Source organism: Corythoichthys intestinalis, chromosome 20 (genome assembly GCF_030265065.1).
Source record: "Corythoichthys intestinalis isolate RoL2023-P3 chromosome 20, ASM3026506v1, whole genome shotgun sequence".
NCBI lineage: Eukaryota > Metazoa > Chordata > Actinopteri > Syngnathiformes > Syngnathidae > Corythoichthys > Corythoichthys intestinalis.
The window spans coordinates 170,924-193,493 of NC_080414.1; the positions used below are offsets into that span (position 1 = coordinate 170,924).

Below are 22,570 nucleotides of genomic sequence, written 5' to 3' on the forward strand. Positions count from 1 at the left end.
CGAACGCGAGAACGCCGTCAGACGCCGGATTGGACTCGTTCCATTTTTGTAAGGTCGGCAAACTCGGCGAAGGTTTCTCATGCCGCCCGCGTGGTGTCATCATCGCTAACCTGATGAGCTGGTGTTTTTTTGAGAGCGCGCCCGCTTAGGCTTACCCGTAAGCCTCGTCGAATGCCCTCATGTTTGGTTGTGTTTCCATTGTTGTGATGAACGAGCTCAGCGTTTGAACTCTTGGTCCACATTTGGAAAGATGAGAAATAACTTTGTTCTTTTTTTAATTCATTCATTTTGGTTCTGAATAAAGGCATGGCTGCCCAGCTCAGTAGCGCCTCCTTTTTTGTAGGCCCCTCTTCAGTAGGGTTTCTTTACTCCTAGGCGTGTGTATGTATTTTTAATCCCCCAAAAAAGAGGCGAGTTTGGAGCAAGGGAGGTTCGCACGAGATGACGAGAGGGGGACGATCTGCACCACGGTGACCTGCGTGCCGTCCGAGTTGCGCCAAACTGCGAGGGCCCGTTCGGTCCTCCTTGCAGGTCTAGTTTTTCATTTGTATTGTATTTGCTGTATTTGAAGGACTTTTTTCATTTTCAATAAATCTAAGGCAACCCTTTCCCCGGAAGAGATATTATTTCTTGATTGAGTTTTTCTATATTGACTTCCATTTTGTATTTGACTGCAAGTGTAGAATTGGGATGAGCTAGAAACTCCATCATATGGAACCCCAAATGAAAGTAAATGTAAACATTTGGGAATAAATAACAGACAAATTGTGTAATACGACCCTTATATTGTAAAATAAGGTCATATTATCATGAAAAAGATTTTACCAGCATTTAAAAAAATACTTGCGAAAAACGCTTATCTTGTTAAATCTTTTTCATGATAATATGACCTTATTTTACAATATAAGGGTCGTATTACACAATTTGTCATTTATCAAAATCCTATTTCTTTCAAAATGTTATTTTTATGGATTGATTTTGGACCCTTTTGGGGTTCCATAGACAACGAGGCGATCGACAAATGATCCCTCTCCAAAATGACAGACACAATTGAAAGCCCGTGATGGACTGGACACTAAGGGGCGCTCGCTCGGAGTGTTGTCTTCCAGTGGAAGCACGAAGAAGAAATGGGGCGAAGAAGAGCCAATGTGCTATTCTTGTGCAGCTCGGCGTAGGCTTGTGTTTGGCCAAATTTCCTGTTTGATATCACGGAATTGCCTTTGTCTGCCGCTTACCCGTCATCGGACTGCGCAACTCGCTCGGGTAAAAAAAAAAAAAAAAAAAAAAGATCGTGTCGACGGTGTTTTCTGTTGTTCCTGTGCTTGCACGCCACCGTTAGCATCAGGCTAATAGTTTCCGGGCAACTTTCTTCACTTACACTCAAGACTGCTCTTAGCTTTGCTCTGACTGCGTTCAAGTGGCGAACGTGCCTTCATTCACATCCACATCGATTCATACTAAAGACATGCTTGTAACACCACTGTGTTTATTCATTAGCGGTGTGCTAGCGCACTATAAAGCTCCGACTTTTTTCCAATCCCATATTTTTAGACCCGTGAAAATAATGCTGTATAAACTGAAGAAATGCTATGCTTACCAATATTATACTGTGCTCTCTTATTGTCAGTAGTTTCAAAAGAGCAGTAGTTCAAGTTGACATAGAATAGAAAGCCTATTCTGTTGACATTTAGTAGAATAGAAAGCCTTTATTGTCATTATACAGAGTGCAATATTTACTGTGGCTGAAAAGTCCCGTAGTAGAGTAGTAGGATCCCGTCTCGTGACTAAATTCGATACTACAAAAATGGACTTATCAGATCGAAACGTCTTCATCCCCCTCTATCCGTTTTTCCGCTAACACAGTGGTCTCCGAACCGGTCCGCGAGAGCCGCCGCGGCTCCATGTTTTTGTTCGTACCGATCGCGCGCAGACCTTTTAACCAATGAGGTTTCTACTAACACAAGCAGCACCTGATTGCAATCAACTGATTACACTTATAGAACACCAGATTGGTGAAAAGAGGTGGTCTTGTTTTGTCGGAGTGAAATCCTGCGCCCACCGCGGCCCTACGTGGAATACCGCCGCGCTAACAATTCCGGCGTACGCCGGTTCCCGCGCCGGCCGAACCGGTGCCAAAATGACAAATCCGGCGGCACGGAGGACGCCGGCTGACGTATTTAGGTTTACGACGAGCTTCGTCGTGTTATTTTTTGCCCAGGTCGCGTCCCATGGCGGCGGAGGCGTCTCCCCCGGGGAGCCCGGAGAAGCCCCGCCCGCCGGTGAGAGAGGCGGGCTGCCAGTGGGAGGCCGCCGCCGCCGTCGAGGCGGGCTGTCAAAGCGACGTCGCCGTCCAGACGGATCCGCCGTCCAGACGGCCGCTCCGGAGGCGCGCAGGTGACGTCGATCGCGAACGTCGTTCCCGCCCGATTCGCCCGCTGACCCGCCGTGCCGCTTTCTCCCTCGCAGGCCCGTCCGGCGCGCCGCTTCGACCCCGCGCTCCGAACGGCAGGAGAGAGGCCGCGGAAAGCGCCTCCGAGGAGCGGGCGGCGCCCCCGGCCGCGGACGTCTCGCCGTCCGGCGCGCGACCGCGGAGGACGCGTCGTCTTCCCAAGTGGCGCGAAGACCCGCCGACGTCGTCCGAGGAGGAGGTGCCTCCAGGAGGTCGGGAGAACATTTTTGCCACTCTCTTTGGCATCTTTGCCGACGTCCGCTCTGGCGCTGTGTCATCAGGTGCGACGGCGGTCAAGTCGGAGGCGGAGACCGTCGTGTGCGACGTGTGCGGTCAGGTGATGAAGAACAAGTCCAGCTTGGCGCGCCACTCCTTTATCCACACGGGCCAGAAGCCCTTCGCCTGCCACCTGTGCGACCTGCGCTTCAATCGGCAGGACAACCTGCGCTACCACCTGAGCCGGCTGCACCCGGGGGGCGCGGCCCGGCGCGAGCGACGGCGCCCCGGCCCGACGTGGCTGTGCCACGTCTGCGGCAAAATCTTCCGCTGCCGTTCGGCGCTCCGGACCCACGAGGTCATCCACCTGGGGATCAAGCCGCACCGCTGCGACCTTTGCCCCAAGGCCTACATGCGCGCTAACGACCTGGAGCACCACCGGGCCACGGTGCACGGGGACGATGGGGAGGCGGAGGGGGCGCCGCGCCGCCCGGGCTCCTTGTTGTGTCACTTTTGCGGCAAAGAGCTGAAATTCCGCTCGCAGTTGGCAGCGCACCTGCTGACGCACACGGACGAGCGGCCGCACCTCTGCGACGTCTGCGGGCGCAAGTTCTCCCGCCGCCACCAGATGGAGCGCCACAAGCTCCTTCACGTCGACGGCGGCGCGCCACCCTGCGAGGTGTGCGGCAAGCGGTTGAAGACGGAGGCGCTCCTGGCCGCTCACCTGCGCCTCCACTCGGCCGACGAGCCCTTCCGCTGCGGCCGGTGCCCGCGCCGCTTTGCGGGCCCGGCTCGCCTCGAGCGGCACGTTTCCCGCGTGCACCCCGGGGAGAGCGGCGGGGCGGCGTCGCCGCGGGCGGGGCGGGCGCGGCCCCCCAAGGCCTTCCCTTGCGCCACCTGCGGCAAAGAGTTCAAGTTCCCGTCGCTGTTGAGCACTCACGCGGCCGTGCACAGCGAGGAGCGGCCGCACGCCTGCGACTTCTGCCCGCGCCGCTTCCGCCGGACGGGCCACCTGAAACGTCACCGGCGCGTGGTGCACCTGGACGGCGCCCGCCCGCCCCAGAACTTCGTGTGCCACGTCTGCGGCGAGGACAAAAAGTGCCGCTCGCAGCTGGCGCGTCACGTCATCATCCACACGGGCGAGCGACCTTTCGCCTGCGACCTGTGCTCCGCGCGCTTCAATCGGCGGGGCAACCTGCGGCAGCACAGGAAACGCGTGCACGGCGTGGACGAGACGCCGCGGGAGGACGACCCGCCGCTCGTCTTCGACGACCTCGACGAGGACGCCGCGCCCGCCGACTGACCTTTATCGCGATCCTGGGTTTGTCGGACCGGTACCGAAAAAGCTCTGACCGCGACGGATCGACTCGGACTCGTGTCCGGACCTGGCCGGGCTTCTTTTTCGGCCGGCCGGTTCCACGTCGCTACGGGCTAACCTCTTTTTTTTTGGGAGGGGGGGGGGCCAACCCCCCCGCTCGGAGAAATGGCCGCTCATTCGCGGCTTTGAAAACATGGCGGCAATTAGGTTTAGGTTAGGAAGATGGCAATTGTTCAGCCTACGTCGACATACAGTATGAATTTCAAGTGCCTGACACAATAAAAAGTAGCGTGACAAATGGAGTTGTTTTTTTGTTTTTATTTTACTTTGACGATTGTGGGAAAAGATCAGCCGGGCTCAGCGAGGCGGGAACGTGACGCTGGGTCCCGTCGGGGCGACGTCGCCTTCGGGCGTCTCGGAGATCCAAAGCGTCGCCGACGGTCTGAGGGAGGCATGCCGGGCCGTGAGTGTTTGCGTGAGGGCGCGGACCTCAACTTTTGCCCCTACCTCCTGCCGAGCGCGCGGCAACAACCGGTGGCGGCCGCCGCCGCCATCAGTAGCACCAGCGGGACGGCGGGCAGGCTCACGTACAGCAGCGGCCTGCCTATCGTACACATCACACACACAAAAAAAATTGTCATTAGTTTGTTTAATTAAAAAAAAAAAAAAAATGCAGGGCATTTTTGTGTGGGGTAAAAGTAATTTTCCTATGTTAAATAAATGGCAAGGTTTTTTTTTTCCAACTTTAAAACCAACCATGTATATTCAGGCATATTTTATGGGCGGAAAAAAGACCATGTATACTTGAGGTCCGATGTTCTGCAATTATTTGGCGAGACGTCTACACAATGCTCAACATCTGCACGTTGGTTAAAAGCAGCGAATTCTGGCTAGTTTTTGTTTTTTATTGAGTTCTCTGTGACCTTTTCATTGCCTGAAATATGTGTTTTGCATGTATTTCCCTCTCATACTTTTAACCTTTGTGTTTTCTTGTGGTGCAGTGGTGATCTGGTAAGCACAGTTATCATGTAGTGTATTTAAACCGTCCTAACTATATAGAAGTATTTTCTGAAGGCATTTTTTTAGTATGTTCTGTCTGCATGCATCAAAAGAAAACAAGTTGAAAGCGCGCGGTAGTACTTTGGGTGTCAAATTCGCCTCATGTCAGAACTTTTGGCAGAGTGCTCCTTGAATCAAATGATCGGCAGGAGCCTGATTATTTGATTCAGGTGTGTTGGAAGAGGGAGACATGGAAATCAAGCTGGATAGGGGCTCTCCATTACGCGAGGGACCCTGTTAGATTTTTTTGAAGTATGGTCAGGTTTTGTTTTTAGAAAATGACATGTAACCACGGAACCACGACGCGATCCGTCCCCCTCGTCCAGGTCAGGACTCGCACTTGCGCCGTCCAAAACAGCGGGCGAGTGTGCTAAGCACTAAGCCCAAAGGTCAGGCTGAGCAACCCTACCTGCCAGCCTGCTCTGTTGAAGGCATCCGGACACAAGTGTAGCGGGCTGATTTTTTTTTTTTTCCCATCAAAAAAAAAAAAAGACCATGCATAATAAGGCTATTTTGTTAGAAAAAAAATATGTATAGTCAGGCAACTTTTTAAAAAAATGACCATGTTTAAATGGGCATCTTTTAAAATGAACATGTAAAGTAAAGCGTGTTGAAATAAAAAAGGACCGTGTATAGTAAGGCATCTTTTTTTTTTTTTTTTTTTTAAATAATGACCATGTATAATAAGGCACCTTTAAAAAAAAAAAAAAAAGTCCATGTATGGTAAGGCATGTTTTTTTTATAAAAATGACCATGTATAGTAATATATATATATATACTAATAACTAGAGGTGTGCAAAATTTCCGATTCTTAGATTATTCGCGATTCGGCCGTGGAAGATTCGAGAACGATTCACAAACATCCAAATTCCGATTATTGAAATATGCCTAGTAAAGCGGAAGTACAACACACTCAGCGCGCCGCGCGGTCAATGAGCAACGGAGCGAGAGTAGCTAAACATCATGCTTCTCATTACCCGGCCCCTCGGGTAATGCCAATGCTCAACTCACGGCTCTCGCTCAACTCGTGCCACGACATAAAAAAACACAACAACATACCTGAAGCTGCTACAAAAGTACGTCATCCACATAATGTTACGGTAGATATCATTTATATAAGACTAGATGCACAACGGTAGCGTTTGCAGCACATCTACAAAAAGCTAGATGCAGACGTAGTAAACGGCCGCCATCTTAAAGCAGTACACTTCTCTGCAAGGCTGTTGTAGCGAACCTTCCAAGCAAACCTAATTAACTTTTTATCTAAAATACTCCTAAATCGGTCAAATATTGACTTGAATCTATCTTTAAAATAGTTTTAAAACTTTCACATGTCGAAAGTTGACAAAAGGGAAATTATGGGTTAACGGGAGCAATTTTAACAACTTTAACGGTTGATTCACAACATTAAATTAATTGAATGTAGTTTAAAGCTGCTGATACAGAATGGGGACTGGAGTTTTTTATTTACTGTTATTTTTGTATATTTGTTTACTGCTATATGTTAACTTGATACTGAAATAGTAGTTTGGTTTAGCCTGAGAGTATTTTTGAACAATTTTGGAACAAATGTACAAAATATTTTAAATAAATAAATAAATAAATAAATAAAAAAAGGGGGGGTGCATCAATAATCGTTTTAGAATCGAATCGGACCATCTGAATCGTAATCGTAATCGAATCGTTAGGTGCCCAAAGATTCCCAGCTCTACTAATAACCATGAATGGTAAGACAACTTTAAAAAAATGACCATTTATATTCAGGCACCTTTTTACAAAAAATGACCATGTATAGTGTCGTTCAAACGTTGTTGTGCTGTTTGCGCCTCCGTAGGCATCGCGTGTTATTTTTTAATTTATAGTTCTATTTGTGTCATATTTGGAGCGCTTTGACCACTTTGGAAACTTTGGCAGCTGCTGCATGCTTCATGTGGATCGTAAAATATGGATAGGCACGGTATAGGAATTGGCTTATAAAGCTGTCATTTTCCTTCTGTACATTTTATTTCTTTTAGTCCATTTTTGGATGCGACAGTGCAGTCGGACTTTTTTTTTTTTTTAAATGACCATGTAAAGTAAAGCATGTTGAAATAAAAAAGGACCATGTATAGTAAGGCATCTTTTTTAAGGGAAAAAAAAAATTGTTTCAAAAAAATCGTCTTTATACAATATAGTCTATATAGAATCATTTTTTAAGCAAGGCATCTTTGAAAAAAACTTTGAACCCTTTTTTTCAAAATGATCATGGTTAATAATGCTATTTTGATGAAGAAAAAAGGATCAAGCATATCTTATCATTAAAAATAACATTGTACAGTAAGGCTTTATTTTTTAAAGAAGGACCATGACATTTTTGTACAAAAAACCCACCACACCACGAAAACTTTTTAAATTGAAGAAAAAGTTCTGTACAAAAACCTTACTATAGAGTAGCGTAGCTGGAGCTCCAGTGACGGTGACCTGACCCCCGCGCACTGCGGTATCTGCGCACATACAGCATATATATGAAAACGAGAGCGAGTCCGCGGATATTGGCGGGCGGGCGGGCGCCGACCTGCGCCCCGCCCCCCGTCGCCATGCTCCTCCTCCTCCTGACGGCTTTCTGCCAAAGACAAAAAGCGGTTAAGCGAGAGGCGCGGGGCGGCGCACGACCGAGAAGAAGCTTCTAGAGACCGTCCGGATATTTGCAGATGAAATTATGCTTCATGGAGCAGCGGTCGTCGTTCCATCGGTAGAGGTAAGCCCCGCCCGCTCCGGGAAGCGCCCCCGGCTGGTGATACATGACCACGCAGGACTCGGCGCCGCACGAGGGCTCGTCCGGGTACCACTTCCTGAGTGCCAAAAACACTTCCCGTGGTAAAAAGGCCAGCGGCCGACGGGCGGGCGGGAGCCTCACCTGAAGGACGCCGCGCTGCCGTCGCTCCACCTGTAACGTTGCGGACAGGAAGCGCCGTCGCGCTCCTCGCCCTCCGTCCGGGTCAAACCGATCCAGAAATCTCCGTCCGAGATTCCCGAGCCGGAACGCAAGTCCTGAAAGACGACGGCGAAACGGCGAGGATGGCGGCGACGTCGGGGACGGACGCGCTTCTCCTACCTCCAGCAGCGTCTCGATGCGATTTTGTTCGGCGGCGGTGCGTATGCTGACGAGCGCGCCGCCGTCCACGCGACAGGCCAGCTCCGCCTCCTGGAAGTCGACGCGGCTGGACACGTCGTGAAAGTGCGCCATCTTGTAGCAAGCCCCGTCCGCGCACACCGTCTGACCTGTTGAAACGGAAGGCGCCCGTCTTTCGTATTTCGGTCGACTAGGAGAAGCGCTCTCGCGGGGTACAATTCAAGGGCGTATATTCAATGGATGACCATCTTGGCAAAAAGTATAGCTGTCCTAAGCGGCCTGATTTCAAATTCCCCTCAAGAATGATGGGACACAAGAAATGCTCCTTTTCAACTTATTATTATAAATATTCTTGTAAGTTCATTCTATTGCTGACACTGCGTTTGGGGTCATCAACGTGTTGTGTGTCCCCCCCAAGCCCCAAAACTCAAACTCAGACTATGGTGGCCATTCACATCTGTGTCTTGACACTCGAGGGAGTTTTTGGATCGAAACAAGGTAAGTATGCGATAATACCTCGTTCAAATCATGGCATCTTTAATTATGCCCTTTCTGAAAGAAAAACCTCTTCGAAGAGGTTCCGCCGTACGGTAATTCACGCAGGCGCCAACGACGCTCGGCGGAGACAGTCTGAGGTTCTTAAATTAAACGTAGCCTCGGTGTGTAAGCTTGCTAAGTCGATGGCAGACACATTCTCTGGTCCTCTGCCTGATTTGGTCAATGATGAGATGTACTCTAGGTTCTCATCATTTAACCACTGGTTGTCTAGATGGTGCCCAGAAAAGGACATAGTCTTTATTGATCATTGGCGTGCGTTCTGGGGGAAGCCCGGGCTGGTTCGCAGAGACGGCATTCATCCGACTTGGGACGGTGCTGCTCCCTTAACTCGAAACATGGCCGCCAAACTTAGTCTCCCAAAGTGACACTCCAGAGTGGGGGCCCGGGCGCAGTGTTGTAGTGTAAAACACAACTCTGTTCATTTTGATCACTCTTCTCTTTCCGAGCTGTCACAAATCCAACATTCAGGACAGAAGATAGAGACTGTGTCCGTGCCTCGTGTAGTGAACAGTAGAAAACATAGTACTATAGGAAGGAGACCAAAGAATTGAATACATATAGCCCCTGATAGCTGTGAAAATAAAATAACTCTGAATAAGTATACAAAATGCGGATTTTTAAAGAATCTCACCCAAATCTCTGTTAGTTAATGATTGAATTGGGGAGTATAATATCCATATTTTGGCCCGGACTGAAACTTGGCTTGGGCAGGATGACTTTGTCAGACTTAATGAATCCACTAGTGTTGTATCGGTCGCGAACGATTCGTTCTTTTTGAACGAATTGTTTGGGTGAACGAGACCGAACTAATCACCATCTGCACTGATTCGTTCTATGAAGTTGGTGGCGCTTGTTCGCTGCGTGGGAGGGCGTTGAGCAAGCGGCAGCGTCTTCTGACATCGCACACGACCAATCAGACGCCAGCCTCATCGCGGGCAGGGGAGGGAGCGGAAACAGAATCATGGCGTATGTCACTCATTTCCACGTGTGGCCAATAAGCAGCCAGCGTGCAGGCAGGGGGGAAAGACTGAGTTTTGTCACTTCCCGTTCAGTGATTCGGTCCTCCGGTTCCTGACCTAGCTTGCTGCTAACTTGACTTTCCAGTAATGACTATGCGGTGAACGAGTCATAAAATGAAAGGAAACGACTTTGTCACATATTTGTTAACGTGGAGCCTATCAAATGCTGCTCAAAAAGACAAAAACACCACACAAATCTAGCGAGCATGGTTTAGTGTTCTACTTTTCTCAACAGACTCGGGACTGTGCCTATGACGATATACTATCAAATTTACAGTAATTTAAAACACGCGTAGCTGCGAGGCAAGCAAAACCTGAGCTGCGGTCGCGTGACGGCAGTGAAGCGGGCAGAGAACTGTCACTATATGGAGGCTTCATGGCAGCGATATGTACCTCATATGTGCACAGAAAAAAAATAATATTTAGTATGATCACCATAATACTGATTTGCAATGAAACTGTATATACATGTCAATTTTTTCCGAGTGTTTTTTTTTTTTTTTTTTTTCGTGTCAGAGGGTGTCTGTTGGTTTGACAAATTATGTCAATCCGTCCATCATGTGCTACTCAAGCGCCCCAAAAACAAAGCGCGCGGACACGGGAGATGTCGCAATATGTCTACATTTTTCTTAACAGACTAATGAGAGTAGAAAGGCGAAATCATAAAGCAAACCATTATTTCTCGTCAGCATTTGACGATCTGAGATGCGGGGACGACAGGGGAGCTGACCGGATTATTTTATTTATTAATACCAGTGCAAAAATTCAAAACGATCATCTTAATAATAAAAAACAAAAATACAACAGAGCGAGAGGTTAATATGATGTGTTGGCCGTTCCATAATGAGAAATTAAACTTTCGATTTATTTTTATTTTCGTGACAGCAGGCATGCCGCGTTGGCTGTTAGCAGCAGCATTGTATATGTGAGCAAGATCATGCTAAAGAAAGTCCGTGCGCCCCCGACCCCAAACCCCGACTTCCCCCTCAAAAGGAAAATGTTTAACCGTGTCCTAATTCGAAATGCAAGCACGAGCCATGACTTTGAGCCCATAGAACTAGGACAGACGACGCGGAAGTTCTCCCTCGCTTTTGCAGCAGCGGGAGGGAGACGAGGCTGTCTCTGAGAGCAGAATGATATCGCCTGTCACTCATTTCTGAAACTACGACGAGTGGTCAATGTGCAAGAGAGGGAGGGACCAAGCAATGTCACTTCCCGTTCAGTTATACTGCGAAGCGGTCTTTGGTGATTCGTTCGGCAACGTCACTTCCCGTTCACTAACCGAACGATTCATTTGGGTGGGGAGGGAGATGAGGGGGGCGAACGATTCGTTGAACGATTCGTTTGAACGAATCGTTTTACTGAACGAACCGGAATGGATTCGTTTACTCAAGTGAACGACAGATCCCGTCACTAGAATCCACACCCCCAAGTCACGTGAATTTTCCACACAGCTAGAAGCACGGGCCGAGGAGGAGGAGGCGTGGCAGTAATATCACGCTCTTATACTTTGTATCCAGTATTTTGCTTGGCTGGGATAAAATTATAATTGTAGTGGTTTTTACCATACATGTCGGTGATGACGGTGACTCTCTTGGTAAGGCTTTTAATGACCTACTAGATGGGACTGGCTTCATTCAAAATGTAAATAAACCAACTCATAGTCACAAGCACACCCTGGACCTGATTTTAACCTACGGTACGGAGATAAGTGATGTTAGTGTCCATCCCCACAAGCCCATACTGTCTGATCATTTTCTAATTACCTTTCAGTTTGTACTTCAAGATAATCCTTCACTAGTGACTAAAACTCAGATGAAAAGGACATTACTGTATGTGGTGGCTGTTTCAGAGTATAAACCGATCATTCAGCCAATATTTGCCTCCATGTCATCTGATCATGAAGGAATAATGTCTGGCCTCGCTGTTAATGGCGAGTTTCTTGATAGTGTCATGTTTACTCTACGAAGTGCTCTCGATGTAGTCGCTCCCCCCAAATTAAAGTTTGTCATGCCGAGACGAGCTTCTCCCTGGTATAATGCTGAAACACGTTCTCTTAAACAATCGGCACGTGAATTAGAAAGACTTTGGCGCCGTTCCAACACAGAGCACACTCTCTCTGCCTGGAAACAAAGTTTAGTGACATATAAACAGGCCTTGCGTACGACTAAAACCAGAGATTACTCATCCTTAATAGATGAAAACGAGAATAATCCCAGGTTTCTGTTCAGAACTGTCGCAAGGCTGACAAACAGTCACAGCTCAGTAGAACCCACCCACTCTTAGCTGTGATGAGTTCTTAAAATTTTTTTAACAATAAAATCTCAACTATTAGAAATAAAATAAAATATTAGGTCTGATAAAGCGCAGACTGAAAATTCAGAATCTCCTATAAACCCCTCTATAATATTAAATAACTTTACCACTGTAGACCAAATCGATGTGATTGCAATCATAATGTCCTCCAAACCATCAACGTGCCTCCTCGACCCGATCCCAACCAAACTTTTTAAAGAGAACCCTGCCTCTAACTATTGATATGACCCTAAATATAATAAATACCTCATTAGTTACTGGCCACGTGCCTCAGTCCTGTAAATATGCAGTTATTAAACCGCTTTTGAAAAAACTTACTCTTGATCCTGACATCTTGGCCAATTATAGACCTATCGCTAATCTACCCTTTCTCTCCAAAGGCCTTGAAAGAGTGGTAAGTAAACAACTCTGTCAGCACCTACAGGACAATAGTTTACTTGAACATTTCCAGTCTGGCTTTCGAGCTCATCGTAGCACTGAAACTGCATTAGTCAAAGTAACTAATGACTTGTTACTAGCCGTTGACGTTGGATTAGTCTCGATCCTGTTGGACCTGAGTGCAGCCTTTGACACAATCATCATGGTGTGCCACAAGGATCGGTCCTCGGGCCCATCTTCTTTACGCCATACTGTATATGCTTCCTCTAGGTAATGTCATCAGAAAACATAGCATTAACTTTCATTGTTACGCTGACGACCCACAAGTGTATTTATCAATTAAACCTGAGCAGATCAGGCAAGTGGATAAACTAAGCACCTGTGTCCGAGATATAAATACCTGGATGAGCACTATCTATCTTCTACTTCACCCTGAAAAGACAGAAGTCCTTTTAATAGGCCCGAAAAATGTGAGAGACTCTTTCACTGCCCAGATAGTCACTCTGGACAATGTAAGTGTAGCCTCCAGCACCACAGTTAAAAACCTAGGAGTTCTATTTGACCCAGACTTATCATTTAAAGCTCATATTAAACAAACCTGCAGAACGGCCTTTTTTCACCTGAGCAACATAGCCATAGTTAGAAATATTTGATCTAAAAACGATGCAGAAAAATGAATTCACGCGTTCGTTACATCGAGATTGGATTACTGTAACTCCCTACTTGGAGCTTGCCCTAAAAATACTCTGAAAGGTCTTCAGCTAGTCCAACACGCAGCAGCCAGACTTTTAACAGGAACTAATAGAAGAGAGCACATCACCCCTGTGCTCCAGACCCTTCACTGGCTTCGAGTCGAGTTTAGAATTAAATTGAAAATCCTCCTTCTTACATTTAAGACCATTAACGGGTTGGGGCCATTTGATCTCACCGATGCGCTGGTTCCATACCGCCCCAACGGAACACTCCGCTCTCAGAATGCAGGTCTACTGGTAGTTCCCAGGGTTTCTAAAAGTACTGTCGGAGCTAGAGCCTTTAGCCACCAAGCCCCCGTTTTATGGAATCAGCTTCCTGCTAATATTAAAGAAGCCGAGACATTTAAAATGAGATTAAAAACGTTCCTATTCGACAAATGTATGGTCAGGCTAGTTGAATTCGGATTAGACTCACAGTATTAGATTAGGATTAGACTAAAATGCACTAGAAGCTATCACGCTGGGGTAAGTACAGCCACTGAGTTCTATCTCCCTTTTCTCACTTACCTACCACTTGTCCTACTTTATTTCTATTTTCCAAAGTTAATATCTTGTTAACTAGTCTCTTCATCACTAGTCACTCGGTGTGTCCCCTTTCCCCCTACCCTTCGGGTGACTCTGCTGCATCTATACAGACTGTAACCCCGTCTGCTAATTCCCATTAGCAGGCCTGGTGCATCCTGTCTATCCGTCCTGGGAGTGGATCTCTTCTGACTGTGGTACTCCCCAAGGCTTCTCATTTTCTCCCAAAGAGCTTGGAGTTTTTCCATGCCGACGTGGAGATTCCACGGTTGGGGGATGCCCAGGACACAAACTTCATTTATTCATCTTTGTGGACTTCATTTGCTGTTTCTGACTGTGTATCATATTGCCTCTGCAAAGCCCTTTAAAGCAAACCTGTTGTGATTTAGGGCTATACAAATAAAATTGAATTGAATTAAATGCCCTCCTGTTCAAAAATGTTCTTGCCCCAGAAAATTGAGATTTGAAGCTTTCCAATGATGTATCACACATGCATATAGGACAATTTTCAAATTTGGCCAAATTGGGGGTCTCAGAGCGGAACCTGAGTGTTCTCCGCCATATATATTTGTTTACAAATCGATCATTAACTTACTTCGAGCAAGCAGAAGTGTCCTTAGTGCGGTTACGTGTGTGCTGTACATTTTGTTTGCAAAACAATGAGGGGGGATTCATCCTTGCCCAATTTATCACACTGGATTATTTCTTGTATGTGAAAGAAAATACAGTGGTACCTCGACATACGATCACTTCGACACACAATCTATTTGACGTAACATTTGACTGGCGCTCGAAATACGACGAATTATGACAGCGTCGCGGTTTGTTTGTTTTCCCGCCAGACGGGCGCACGGCAGATTTGGTTGTGAGAGAAATCAACACAGGTTCCAAGAAGGTCATTGCAGGTGGTGAAAAAAAAAAGGTGACGCTTACTGTGGAATTGAAGATAGAAATGAGAGAAAAAATGAGCGTGGCGGGCGCGTCCGGCAAATGTCTCGACAATACTTCTCCGACTTCCGTTCGCCAGTCTTTATAAGTTAAGGTGACAATTATTATTGCGGTACGATCGCCGGCTTCGTCAGGTTTCAAATCATTTATTCCATCAACTTGTGCAACGCAACACGTTCTACAGTCTGCCTCAGCTGAAAAGCGGAAGCAAAAAATATCTTCCCCGGCACGTCGGCCACGCGGCGCCTTCAGTTACGCTACGCAAAACACCTGCCACATTCACTACAGGTATTATTATTATTATTCCCATTTTTATTAATAATGTATTTGTTTTGCTCTGCGTAATTGCTATGGGCAATAGTACCAGCGGTATTTAGAGTAGGTTTTCGGGCTGTGGAACCAATATCCTACTTGACATACGAGCATTTCGATTCACAAACAAGGTCCTGGAACCAATGAATCAGCTTCTTGAGCCGTTTGGGACTAGCGTCATCTAGAGTTAAAGATAAGAAGTGCAACAGGCCGATTGAAAGCTTCTTATGCGGACCATATTCAATGAGATTTTCGGCCACTCCTGCATTAGTTGATGAGCTCGGCTTTGTCCAGCCCTTCTTGGCAGCAGCGTCATCCTATTTTTTTGCACATTCAACATCAGCATCGAGCCCCAAAGTCGGAGGTAAATGATGTTACGTAGACGGCGCACGTCAACTCACCGCTCAGCAGTTTTCCGCCGCGGACCGTCGTGAGCAACGCGACGACAGCCAGCAGCTCAAAGTTCATCTTCAACTTCTCGCTTTGCTTTCAGGGAAACATTTGCAAGTGGAAAATGGGAGAAGGTCGATGCTCACGGTTGCCTCCTTCTTGTTGTTGGTGTGGAACTGTGGACGCGACGCTCCGCAACGGCGAGCGGCTCGCCAACCTCGCCTCGCCCCGCCCCTCCCCTCCCCCGCTCTCTCTCTCTCTCACCCACTTAATTTAATTGGGAGAGCGGAGGCGCTAATCAATATCTTCATCCATAGTTTTCCTTTGCGGCATGACATCATCAACTTGGGAAAGCCAAGCTTCTGCAACGTTCCACAAACGCCACATGAAGACAAATTCAATCCGTTTGGTCGTTGTCCACCGCACACCATAAATGGATGGACTACAAGCGCATGCACGGCGAGCAGAGAGAGAACGTGAATAAGAAGATAGAAAGGGGACGCCGTAACGATTGCAGTCATGGCGACCGCGCGCACACGTCTTGTATAGCAAACGTCAATGGACATTTTAAGAAGTCGGACAGACAGACTTTATTGATTGCGATGGATGGAACTCGTCGACGTGCTTTGTGCACCCGGGCTCTAAAAGCCATCCGTTTGAGCCCGTGGTGGCGATTATTTACAAGAAAAAAAAAAAAGTTGTCCAGAGTTTAAAAAGATGAGACGAAAATCCTCGATCACGCCCCGCCCTCCAGCAGCTCCCAGCGTTGCGGCTCGGAGGCGTCGCATATGGCCACCGCCACGTGACCCTCCTCGCTCGGCGTCCGCGCGGCCGACAGACACTGACCCACCGACACCTGGTAGACGCGCGCCGACTTCTGCGGTGAAAGAAAGGGAGGGAGCCGTCAGGTGCGGTGAAAGGCGACCGCCCGCCGGGGACTTCAAAAAGGGACACTTCATGATGAAAGTAGATCCTACCGAGTGGCTTTGGCCCAAACCGCTAAAAAAAGACACCAGATGATGTCGGATTTCTGCTAGCACGCGAGCTATCGGGCTTCCTATTCTGTAGTCGCTATGTGAGAGTTCTGTCGGCGAGCATGAACTATAGCTGTACTAGACGGCTAGCTAGCGCAATGTCAATTAGGCTCGGGGTGATCATCGATGACGGTTGTGACGTGTTTTTGGACAAAATAATGATAAAAAACAGCACTTTCTCACCCCCAAGTCCCATTGCTGCGAGCCCCCCGAGCCGTGACACTTCATGAGCCTGGGAGGGTCCGAAGTCCGGACCTCGGACACGTCCAGACAGAGCAGGCCGGCCAGGATCAGCTGACCTTCCTCGTCGTACGTCCACTCCTGCGAGGGCGGAAACGCGAGACGGGCGGTGAGAGACGGCGAAGGATCGAGCGGAGCGACCGGACGGGGTTCACCTGTTCGGGGTCGGCGGGGTCGCAGGGCCCGAGCGCCACGGCGCCGCCCTTCAGGCCGGCTCGCGTCCGCGCCGCCAAACACCGCCCGACGGCCGCGTTCCGTAGCTGAAACGGGAAGCGGCCGTCACCGCCGGACGGGACGCCTCGGCGGGCCGGCGCTTACCCGGCCTCGGGACAGCACCCGGGGTCGCGTTGCCTTCTTGTCGGCCGGCAAGGCCGGCGCCCGCGGCTTACTGTCCATTTCGGGGTACACGTTGTCCAGGTACCAGCGGAAGGAGCGACAGCGCAGACGTTCCCTCAGCGCCAAACGCTCGCCGACGTCGCCAAAGTCGCGCCGGCGCAGCTCGGGCCGCAGGGACAAGAAGCGCTCCTGCCGAGGCGGCCGCGTCATCCCGGCTTTTGCGCGGGCTCGGGCGTTTCCTACCTTGTAATCGTCCATCCAGACGTGAGCGAGGCGCAGGGAATTACGGGCCATGGTGTCTTGGCCCCCCGGTGAGCCGTAAGGGCGCCTTTTGCGAAAGATGTGACCCACGCGGGAACACGGGATGATCAGCAGCTGCCCGCCGCACATCCAAATCTGAGGTGGCGAGAAGATGCGCCCTTTTACGCCTTCCGGAAACCGTTTTTGAGGGTCGCGCTCGCCGCCGACCCTCGCGGCGTCAGATGACAACGCGTCGCCGTCTCGAAACCGACCGATTGTCACGCTACTAGACCGGACCCCTTCCCGTCGAGGTACGGTCCGGCGTCGGGCCACTTTGTCACTTATAGTGACGGTCGTACGCTTTGCTAGGATGGAGGCATTCGCTATACACGAGACAGGGAAAAAAATGCTTTCAGTGTTTATTTTGTCCGCGTGGGCAAAGGCAGAGTTTGACTTTTGGGACAGGGTTGGGGGCACAACATGTTGATGACCCTGAAACACAGTGTCAGCAATAAAATGAACTTACGAGAATATTTAGAATAATAAGTTGAAAAAAAATGAGCGTTATTTTGTTTCCCATCGTTCTTGAGGGGAATTCTAAATCAGGCTTCTGGCAGGACAGCTATACTTTTCGCCAAGATCATCATCCATTGAATATGGTGTGCCCGCCGGTGTCGTGCCAATGTAGTTACCTCAGTCAAAAATTGTATGCCCTGGGCGGAGCCATATGGAGGTAGATTTGTGTCTTCGTTATTCCATCCAAAAAAAAAAAAAAAAAAAAAGTTGCTTCAATCAAAATATATATTTGCAATGAAAAAAAAAGTCACGTCAATCAAAAAAAAGAGTTTCAATGCAAAACTAAATTTAAAACTAAAAACAATGCATTTGAAAGCTATTTTTATTTGATTTTGTTTTTGATTGAATCAAATTTGTGTTTGATTGAAGCAACGTTTTAGATTGAAGTAATGTTATTTTGTGTTTCCGCCTCATTTTGGCTAGGACATTTGTGTCTTTATTATTCAATCCAAAAATAAGCTGCTTCATACAAAAAATATATATATTTTCAAAGGAAAAATTTCAATCATAGAAAAAAAGTTTTTGAATGCGAAAAAATATTTGAGACTCAAAAATGTGCATTTAATTTTTCTTTTTTTTTTCTATTTTAGCAATCCTTTTTGTGTTTGGGCCATATGATGGGTAGGACATTTGTGTCTAAATTAGGGCTGTCAAACGATTACAATTTTTAATCGAGTGAATTACAGCTTAAAAATGAATCGTAATTAATCGCAATTCAAACCATCTATAAAATATGCCATATTTTTATGTAAATTATCATTGGAATGAAAAGATAAGACAACACGGATATATACATTCAACATACGGTACATAAGTACTGTATTTTATTCTAACAATAAATCAACAAGATGGCATTAATATTCTCTTAAAGCGATCCATGGATAAAAAAAAAAAAAACTTGTGGTTCTTAAAAAATAAATGTTAGTACAAGTTATAGAAATGTTATTTTAAAACCCCTCTTAATGTTTTCGTTTTAATAAAATTTGTAAAATTTTCAATCAAAAAATAAACTAGTAGACCGCCATTGTTGATGTCAATAATTACTTACACAATGCTCATGGGTGCTGAAGCCTATAAAATCAGTCACACCCAAGCGCCAGCAGAGGGCGGCAAAACTCCATAACAACAAGTGAGCGTTTCACTGTACTGTCATTTAAATCTGTCTGAGCGGGACATCTGCATTAATTGCGTCAAATATTTTAACGTGATTAATTTTTTAAATTAATTAACGCCCGTTAACGCGATAATTTTGACAGCCCTAGTCTAAATCATTCAATCCCCAAAAAAGTTACTTCGATCAAAAAAAAAATATTTTCAATCATTGCCCTCCCCTATTTTTTTTTGTGGGGGGGGGGGGGGGGGGGGGGAATAATATGCAAAGCAAATGACCGTCTAAGGTGCTAGTCACATGATCTGTCCAAAAAATAATTTTGTTTATTTCATTCATTTTTGTTGTTTTTTTTCTTGCTTTACAACTTTTATATATATAGGAAAGTCAATTATGTGCAATGACACTTTTCGGCCACCGGGAGGGGGCATGGGGTAGAGCACACACGGGTAACGCGTAGGTGTCCCACGCTGCCGGGGAAAAAAACGAGAGACAGCGCGTTGGGGAAAGCGCACGCCGGTCACAAAGTCACACTATTGCTCAAAATCAATCGACAAATAGAAGGAAGACGAAATTCTGACACGCCAAACTTTCCGCGACCCTGACCCGGCGGTCGGCGAATGGGCCCGCTACTCCTGGCGTCGCGACAAGACCTTAAAGACGTCGGCCACGACAGTCGACGATTCTCTGTCCGGCTAGCATCGGGCCGAAATGGCGACGACTGAGTTGTCCGTTAGCGGAGGCCTTGGGGAAATAATCCTATTTGACTTGGAAATGTCACTTTGGGAGGGACAGTCATTTAGGACTGAGGTTACTGAATGTGATGCAGGCGTGCCATTTTAGTCCCGCGAATATATCGTTCGCTCACCCTGAAGGAGATCTCCAGGTTCTCGCCGCCCCAGATGTCCATGCCGGCGTCGTACGTCCCCAGCTCCGCAAAGTACTTTCTGTCTATGGCGAAGAGACCGCCCGCCATGGTGGGAGACCTGCGGGAGGGGCCCGGTCAGACGGCGGCCGGCCCCCGCGCGCGGCTCCGCCGCCCCCCTCACCTGATGGGGGCGACGGCGCCCCGGGGTCCGGCCAGCTGGTCGGCGGGCACGGGGTCCCACTTGAAGTGCAACCCCCAGTTGAAGCCGCCGCGGACCACCGGGGAGGGCGAGTAGGCCAGCGTGTCGGCGGAAATGATGTCTATGACGGGACAGACCACCGTCCGGCGATCGGCGCGCACGGCCGCCAACAGGGGCTGCAGCCACGCCTGGTTGACCTCGCAGTGGCTGTCTAGGAAGACCAGAACCTCGCCTGCGTCGAGCCGAGGAAACGCCGCCAGGTCAAGGGCCGGCGAAGGAAGAGGGAGCTGGGGGCGCGCGGCCAAGACTCACCGTCGGCGCGTTCGGCTCCGATCATGCGTCCTCGAATGAGCCCTTCCCTCTTTTGGTTCCGGATCAACTTGACGTTCCCGGGCAGCCGCTCTCTGACGTAGCGGTCCAGCTCGTCCTTCAGCTCCGCTGCGCGCCAAAACAACATTTGGCCCGGACGGACTTTGGCCCCGCGTCGAGCCGAGTGAACTCTTAGCGCAAAGTCCGCGGCGGCGGCACCGAAAGCGAAAGCTCCTTCTCGCCGAGGAGATCGGAGACCGGGCAAAATTGCCGGCCGCGCTACGATGAAACGGCGACCCGACGCCGCTCCCTTCCTTAGGGCTTACCCAGCTCGCTGCGGTCGTCCACCAGGATGATCTCGCGGAGCAGGCGAGCGGGGGTCCGCTCCAAGACGCTGTGAACGGTCCTGGTGAGGGCGGAGATGGCCTCGTTGAAGAAGCAGATGACCACGCTGGCGGACGGGAGCTCCTCCGGGTAGGCCTCGTCGCCGCACCTGCGAAGGGAGGATGTCGCGTCAGATGAGGCGGCGGCCAGGGGGGGCGGGGGGTTTCCACCTCCGGTCCCTGGTGTCGGGCAGCTGCCGGTGAGGACCGATGCGCTTGGAGATCAGCACGTTGAAGGCGTGTTGACGGTAGCCGGCGTCTCGCAGCTCCCGGTCCGCCTCGTCGAAGATCATGCCTGCGAGAAGGCTTTAATGGCTTCCGGCCGGCCGGCTGGCCGGGCCGGCGAGCCCATCCTTTACTTACCCATTTCCGCCGAACGTCCCGGGGTCCGGATCCGACGGGGCGGGCCCACGGGGGTCCTGCCCAGGCCCGGCTCGGCCGTGGCCGAGAAATACAGGAAGAGGAGCAGCGACCAGGCGGCCGACGTCACCGCGCAGCCCAGGCAGAAATAACGCAGCGGCACCGGAGCCATCGGGGCGCGCGCAGCATCGCTTTACATCACACTGCTGCGCACATGTCGGAGAGATAGACGCAAGGAATACTTGCACGTGTGCATTGGCTTTCCATTGTGATTTCCAAAAAATAGGCCAAATTTTCCCCGAGGGAAGATCAAAGGGCGCCACTTGAAATCCTTCCACTTTCACTTATGAAACGGAGGATGGAATTGGCGTTTTGAAACGGATTTGTTTGATAATGCGGGCTCGCGTCCGATTTCATTTCGACCGTTGCCGGTCAAATTGGACTATCCGGAGGCATTCGTGGCGCTGAAATCCGGCGACTCGATGCCAGCCTTTCCGGTCGATGAACCCTAACCAGAGCAATAAGGATCTTCCAATATTTCTATTGACACGGCTGAAAATGATCCAACCAGCGACAGACGGCAAAAACATTCAAGTCACAACTAACGAAGACCTTTTCTGTAAGTTGATGTCTTTAGTTGCCTTGGATCAAGTCTGCCGTCTCCCATGAATACCTCTCTCAGTTCCGGTTCCGTCCCAGCTGCCTTCAAACAGGCTGTCGTCAGAGCCCTTCTTAAAAAAGCCCATCTGGACTCCTCTGTGCTGTGCAATTTTACAGCCGTCTCCCTCCCACTTGTCTTTCCTTTCTTCAGTTTTACAGAAAGTTGTTTTTATTCAATTGCAAACTCCCCCCTTGACAAGTTTCAGTCAGGCTTCAGGTCCAGACGCCGCACTGAGTCAGCATTGTTAAAAGTACATAACGACATTGCCCTGTCTGTGGATAATGGCAACCCGGCCGGCTATCCTTGTTTTACTAGAGCTCACAGCAGCATTCCATACAGTCGACCATACAGTCCTTGTATCTCGTTTCCAACGTTTCATAGGTGTCCGTGGTAACGCTCTAAAAGGGTTGAAATGGTACCTACAACATAGAACATTCTCGGTAACGATTGGGGAATTTTCCTCCTCACAAACTTCTCTGTCTTGCGGGGTACCGCAAGGCTCTATTTTAGGGCCTGTTCTTTTTGTGCTTTATCTCCTACCTTTAGGATATATCATAATCATATCGCTTTTCATTTTCATGCTGATGACCTGCAGCTTCATCTGCCCCCGAGACCCAAGAAAAAAAAACGCTCTCGCTAAATTGACGGAGTGCAGATCCGATGTGAAGCAGTGGCTCGCACAAAACTTCTTACATCTTAACGAGTGCAAAACTGAATGTATTACTTTTGGCACACCTTCTACGATGAATGCCCTTGAGCCCAACTCTGGCGCTCCGGCTGACAAGACACCCGATAAAAATCTCGGAGTGATATTCAACAGCAGGCTAACCCTTGAAAAGCAGATTTGATCTGTTGTCAGAGCAAGTTTTTAGCAGCTCCGTCTCTTGGCCAAAGTCAAGCCTTTTCT

General features: G+C 48.8%; 3 protein-coding genes across 4 annotated transcripts; 1 reads left to right on the plus strand and 2 right to left on the minus strand.

Annotated features, from left to right (window-relative positions):
* Window positions 1-1,115: 1,115 nt before the first annotated feature.
* LOC130908709 (zinc finger protein 616-like) lies at window positions 1,116-5,356 on the plus strand. Its single transcript, XM_057824442.1, has 4 exons — window positions 1,116-1,263; window positions 2,219-2,394; window positions 2,467-2,661; window positions 2,731-5,356. Exons 2-4 carry the CDS (start codon window positions 2,229-2,231, stop codon window positions 3,966-3,968), a joined length of 1,599 nt encoding a protein of 532 aa, XP_057680425.1. The 5' UTR covers window positions 1,116-1,263; window positions 2,219-2,228; the 3' UTR covers window positions 3,969-5,356.
* chodl (chondrolectin) lies at window positions 4,286-19,943 on the minus strand. 2 transcript variants are annotated; one of them, XM_057824446.1, is made up of 9 exons: window positions 19,933-19,943; window positions 19,752-19,869; window positions 8,137-8,303; window positions 7,939-8,072; window positions 7,716-7,873; window positions 7,597-7,644; window positions 7,466-7,525; window positions 4,491-4,587; window positions 4,286-4,425 (listed from the first exon to the last, which is right to left on the minus strand). In XM_057824446.1, the coding sequence occupies exons 3-9, from the start codon at window positions 8,266-8,268 to the stop codon at window positions 4,341-4,343; spliced, it is 714 nt and encodes a 237-aa protein (XP_057680429.1). In that variant the 5' UTR covers window positions 8,269-8,303; window positions 19,752-19,869; window positions 19,933-19,943; the 3' UTR covers window positions 4,286-4,340. The 2 variants fall into 2 exon arrangements, with proteins under 2 accessions (XP_057680429.1, XP_057680430.1); XM_057824447.1 differs by lacking the exons at window positions 19,752-19,869; window positions 19,933-19,943 and adding an exon at window positions 16,567-16,697.
* galnt11 (UDP-N-acetyl-alpha-D-galactosamine:polypeptide N-acetylgalactosaminyltransferase 11 (GalNAc-T11)) lies at window positions 15,836-21,174 on the minus strand. The gene is made up of 11 exons (XM_057824441.1): window positions 21,006-21,174; window positions 20,814-20,937; window positions 20,586-20,752; window positions 20,263-20,388; window positions 19,933-20,182; window positions 19,752-19,869; window positions 17,203-17,355; window positions 16,942-17,148; window positions 16,779-16,883; window positions 16,567-16,704; window positions 15,836-16,226 (listed from the first exon to the last, which is right to left on the minus strand). Exons 1-11 carry the CDS (start codon window positions 21,172-21,174, stop codon window positions 16,086-16,088), a joined length of 1,698 nt encoding a protein of 565 aa, XP_057680424.1. The 3' UTR covers window positions 15,836-16,085.
* Window positions 21,175-22,570: the final 1,396 nt, after the last annotated feature.

Coding starts and splice junctions, on each gene's coding strand:
- LOC130908709 (XM_057824442.1), top strand. CDS start 2,229: ATGGCGGCGGAGGCGTCTCCCCCGGGGAGCCCGGAGAAGCCCCGCCCG. Junction 2,395..2,466: donor GCCGCTCCGGAGGCGCGCAG/GTGACGTCGATC, acceptor TCTCCCTCGCAG/GCCCGTCCGGCGCGCCGCTT. Junction 2,662..2,730: donor GGAGGAGGTGCCTCCAGGAG/GTCGGGAGAACA, acceptor CTGTGTCATCAG/GTGCGACGGCGGTCAAGTCG.
- chodl (XM_057824447.1), bottom strand. Junction 7,645..7,715: donor CATCTGCAAATATCCGGACG/GTCTCTAGAAGC, acceptor TGTCTTTGGCAG/AAAGCCGTCAGGAGGAGGAG. Junction 4,426..4,490: donor TGCCGCGCGCTCGGCAGGAG/GTAGGGGCAAAA, acceptor TGCCTCCCTCAG/ACCGTCGGCGACGCTTTGGA.
- galnt11 (XM_057824441.1), bottom strand. CDS start 21,174: ATGGCTCCGGTGCCGCTGCGTTATTTCTGCCTGGGCTGCGCGGTGACG. Junction 16,705..16,778: donor ACCCCGCCGACCCCGAACAG/GTGAACCCCGTC, acceptor CCGCCCTCGCAG/GAGTGGACGTACGACGAGGA. Junction 16,227..16,566: donor CGCAGCAATGGGACTTGGGG/GTGAGAAAGTGC, acceptor CTTTCACCGCAG/AAGTCGGCGCGCGTCTACCA.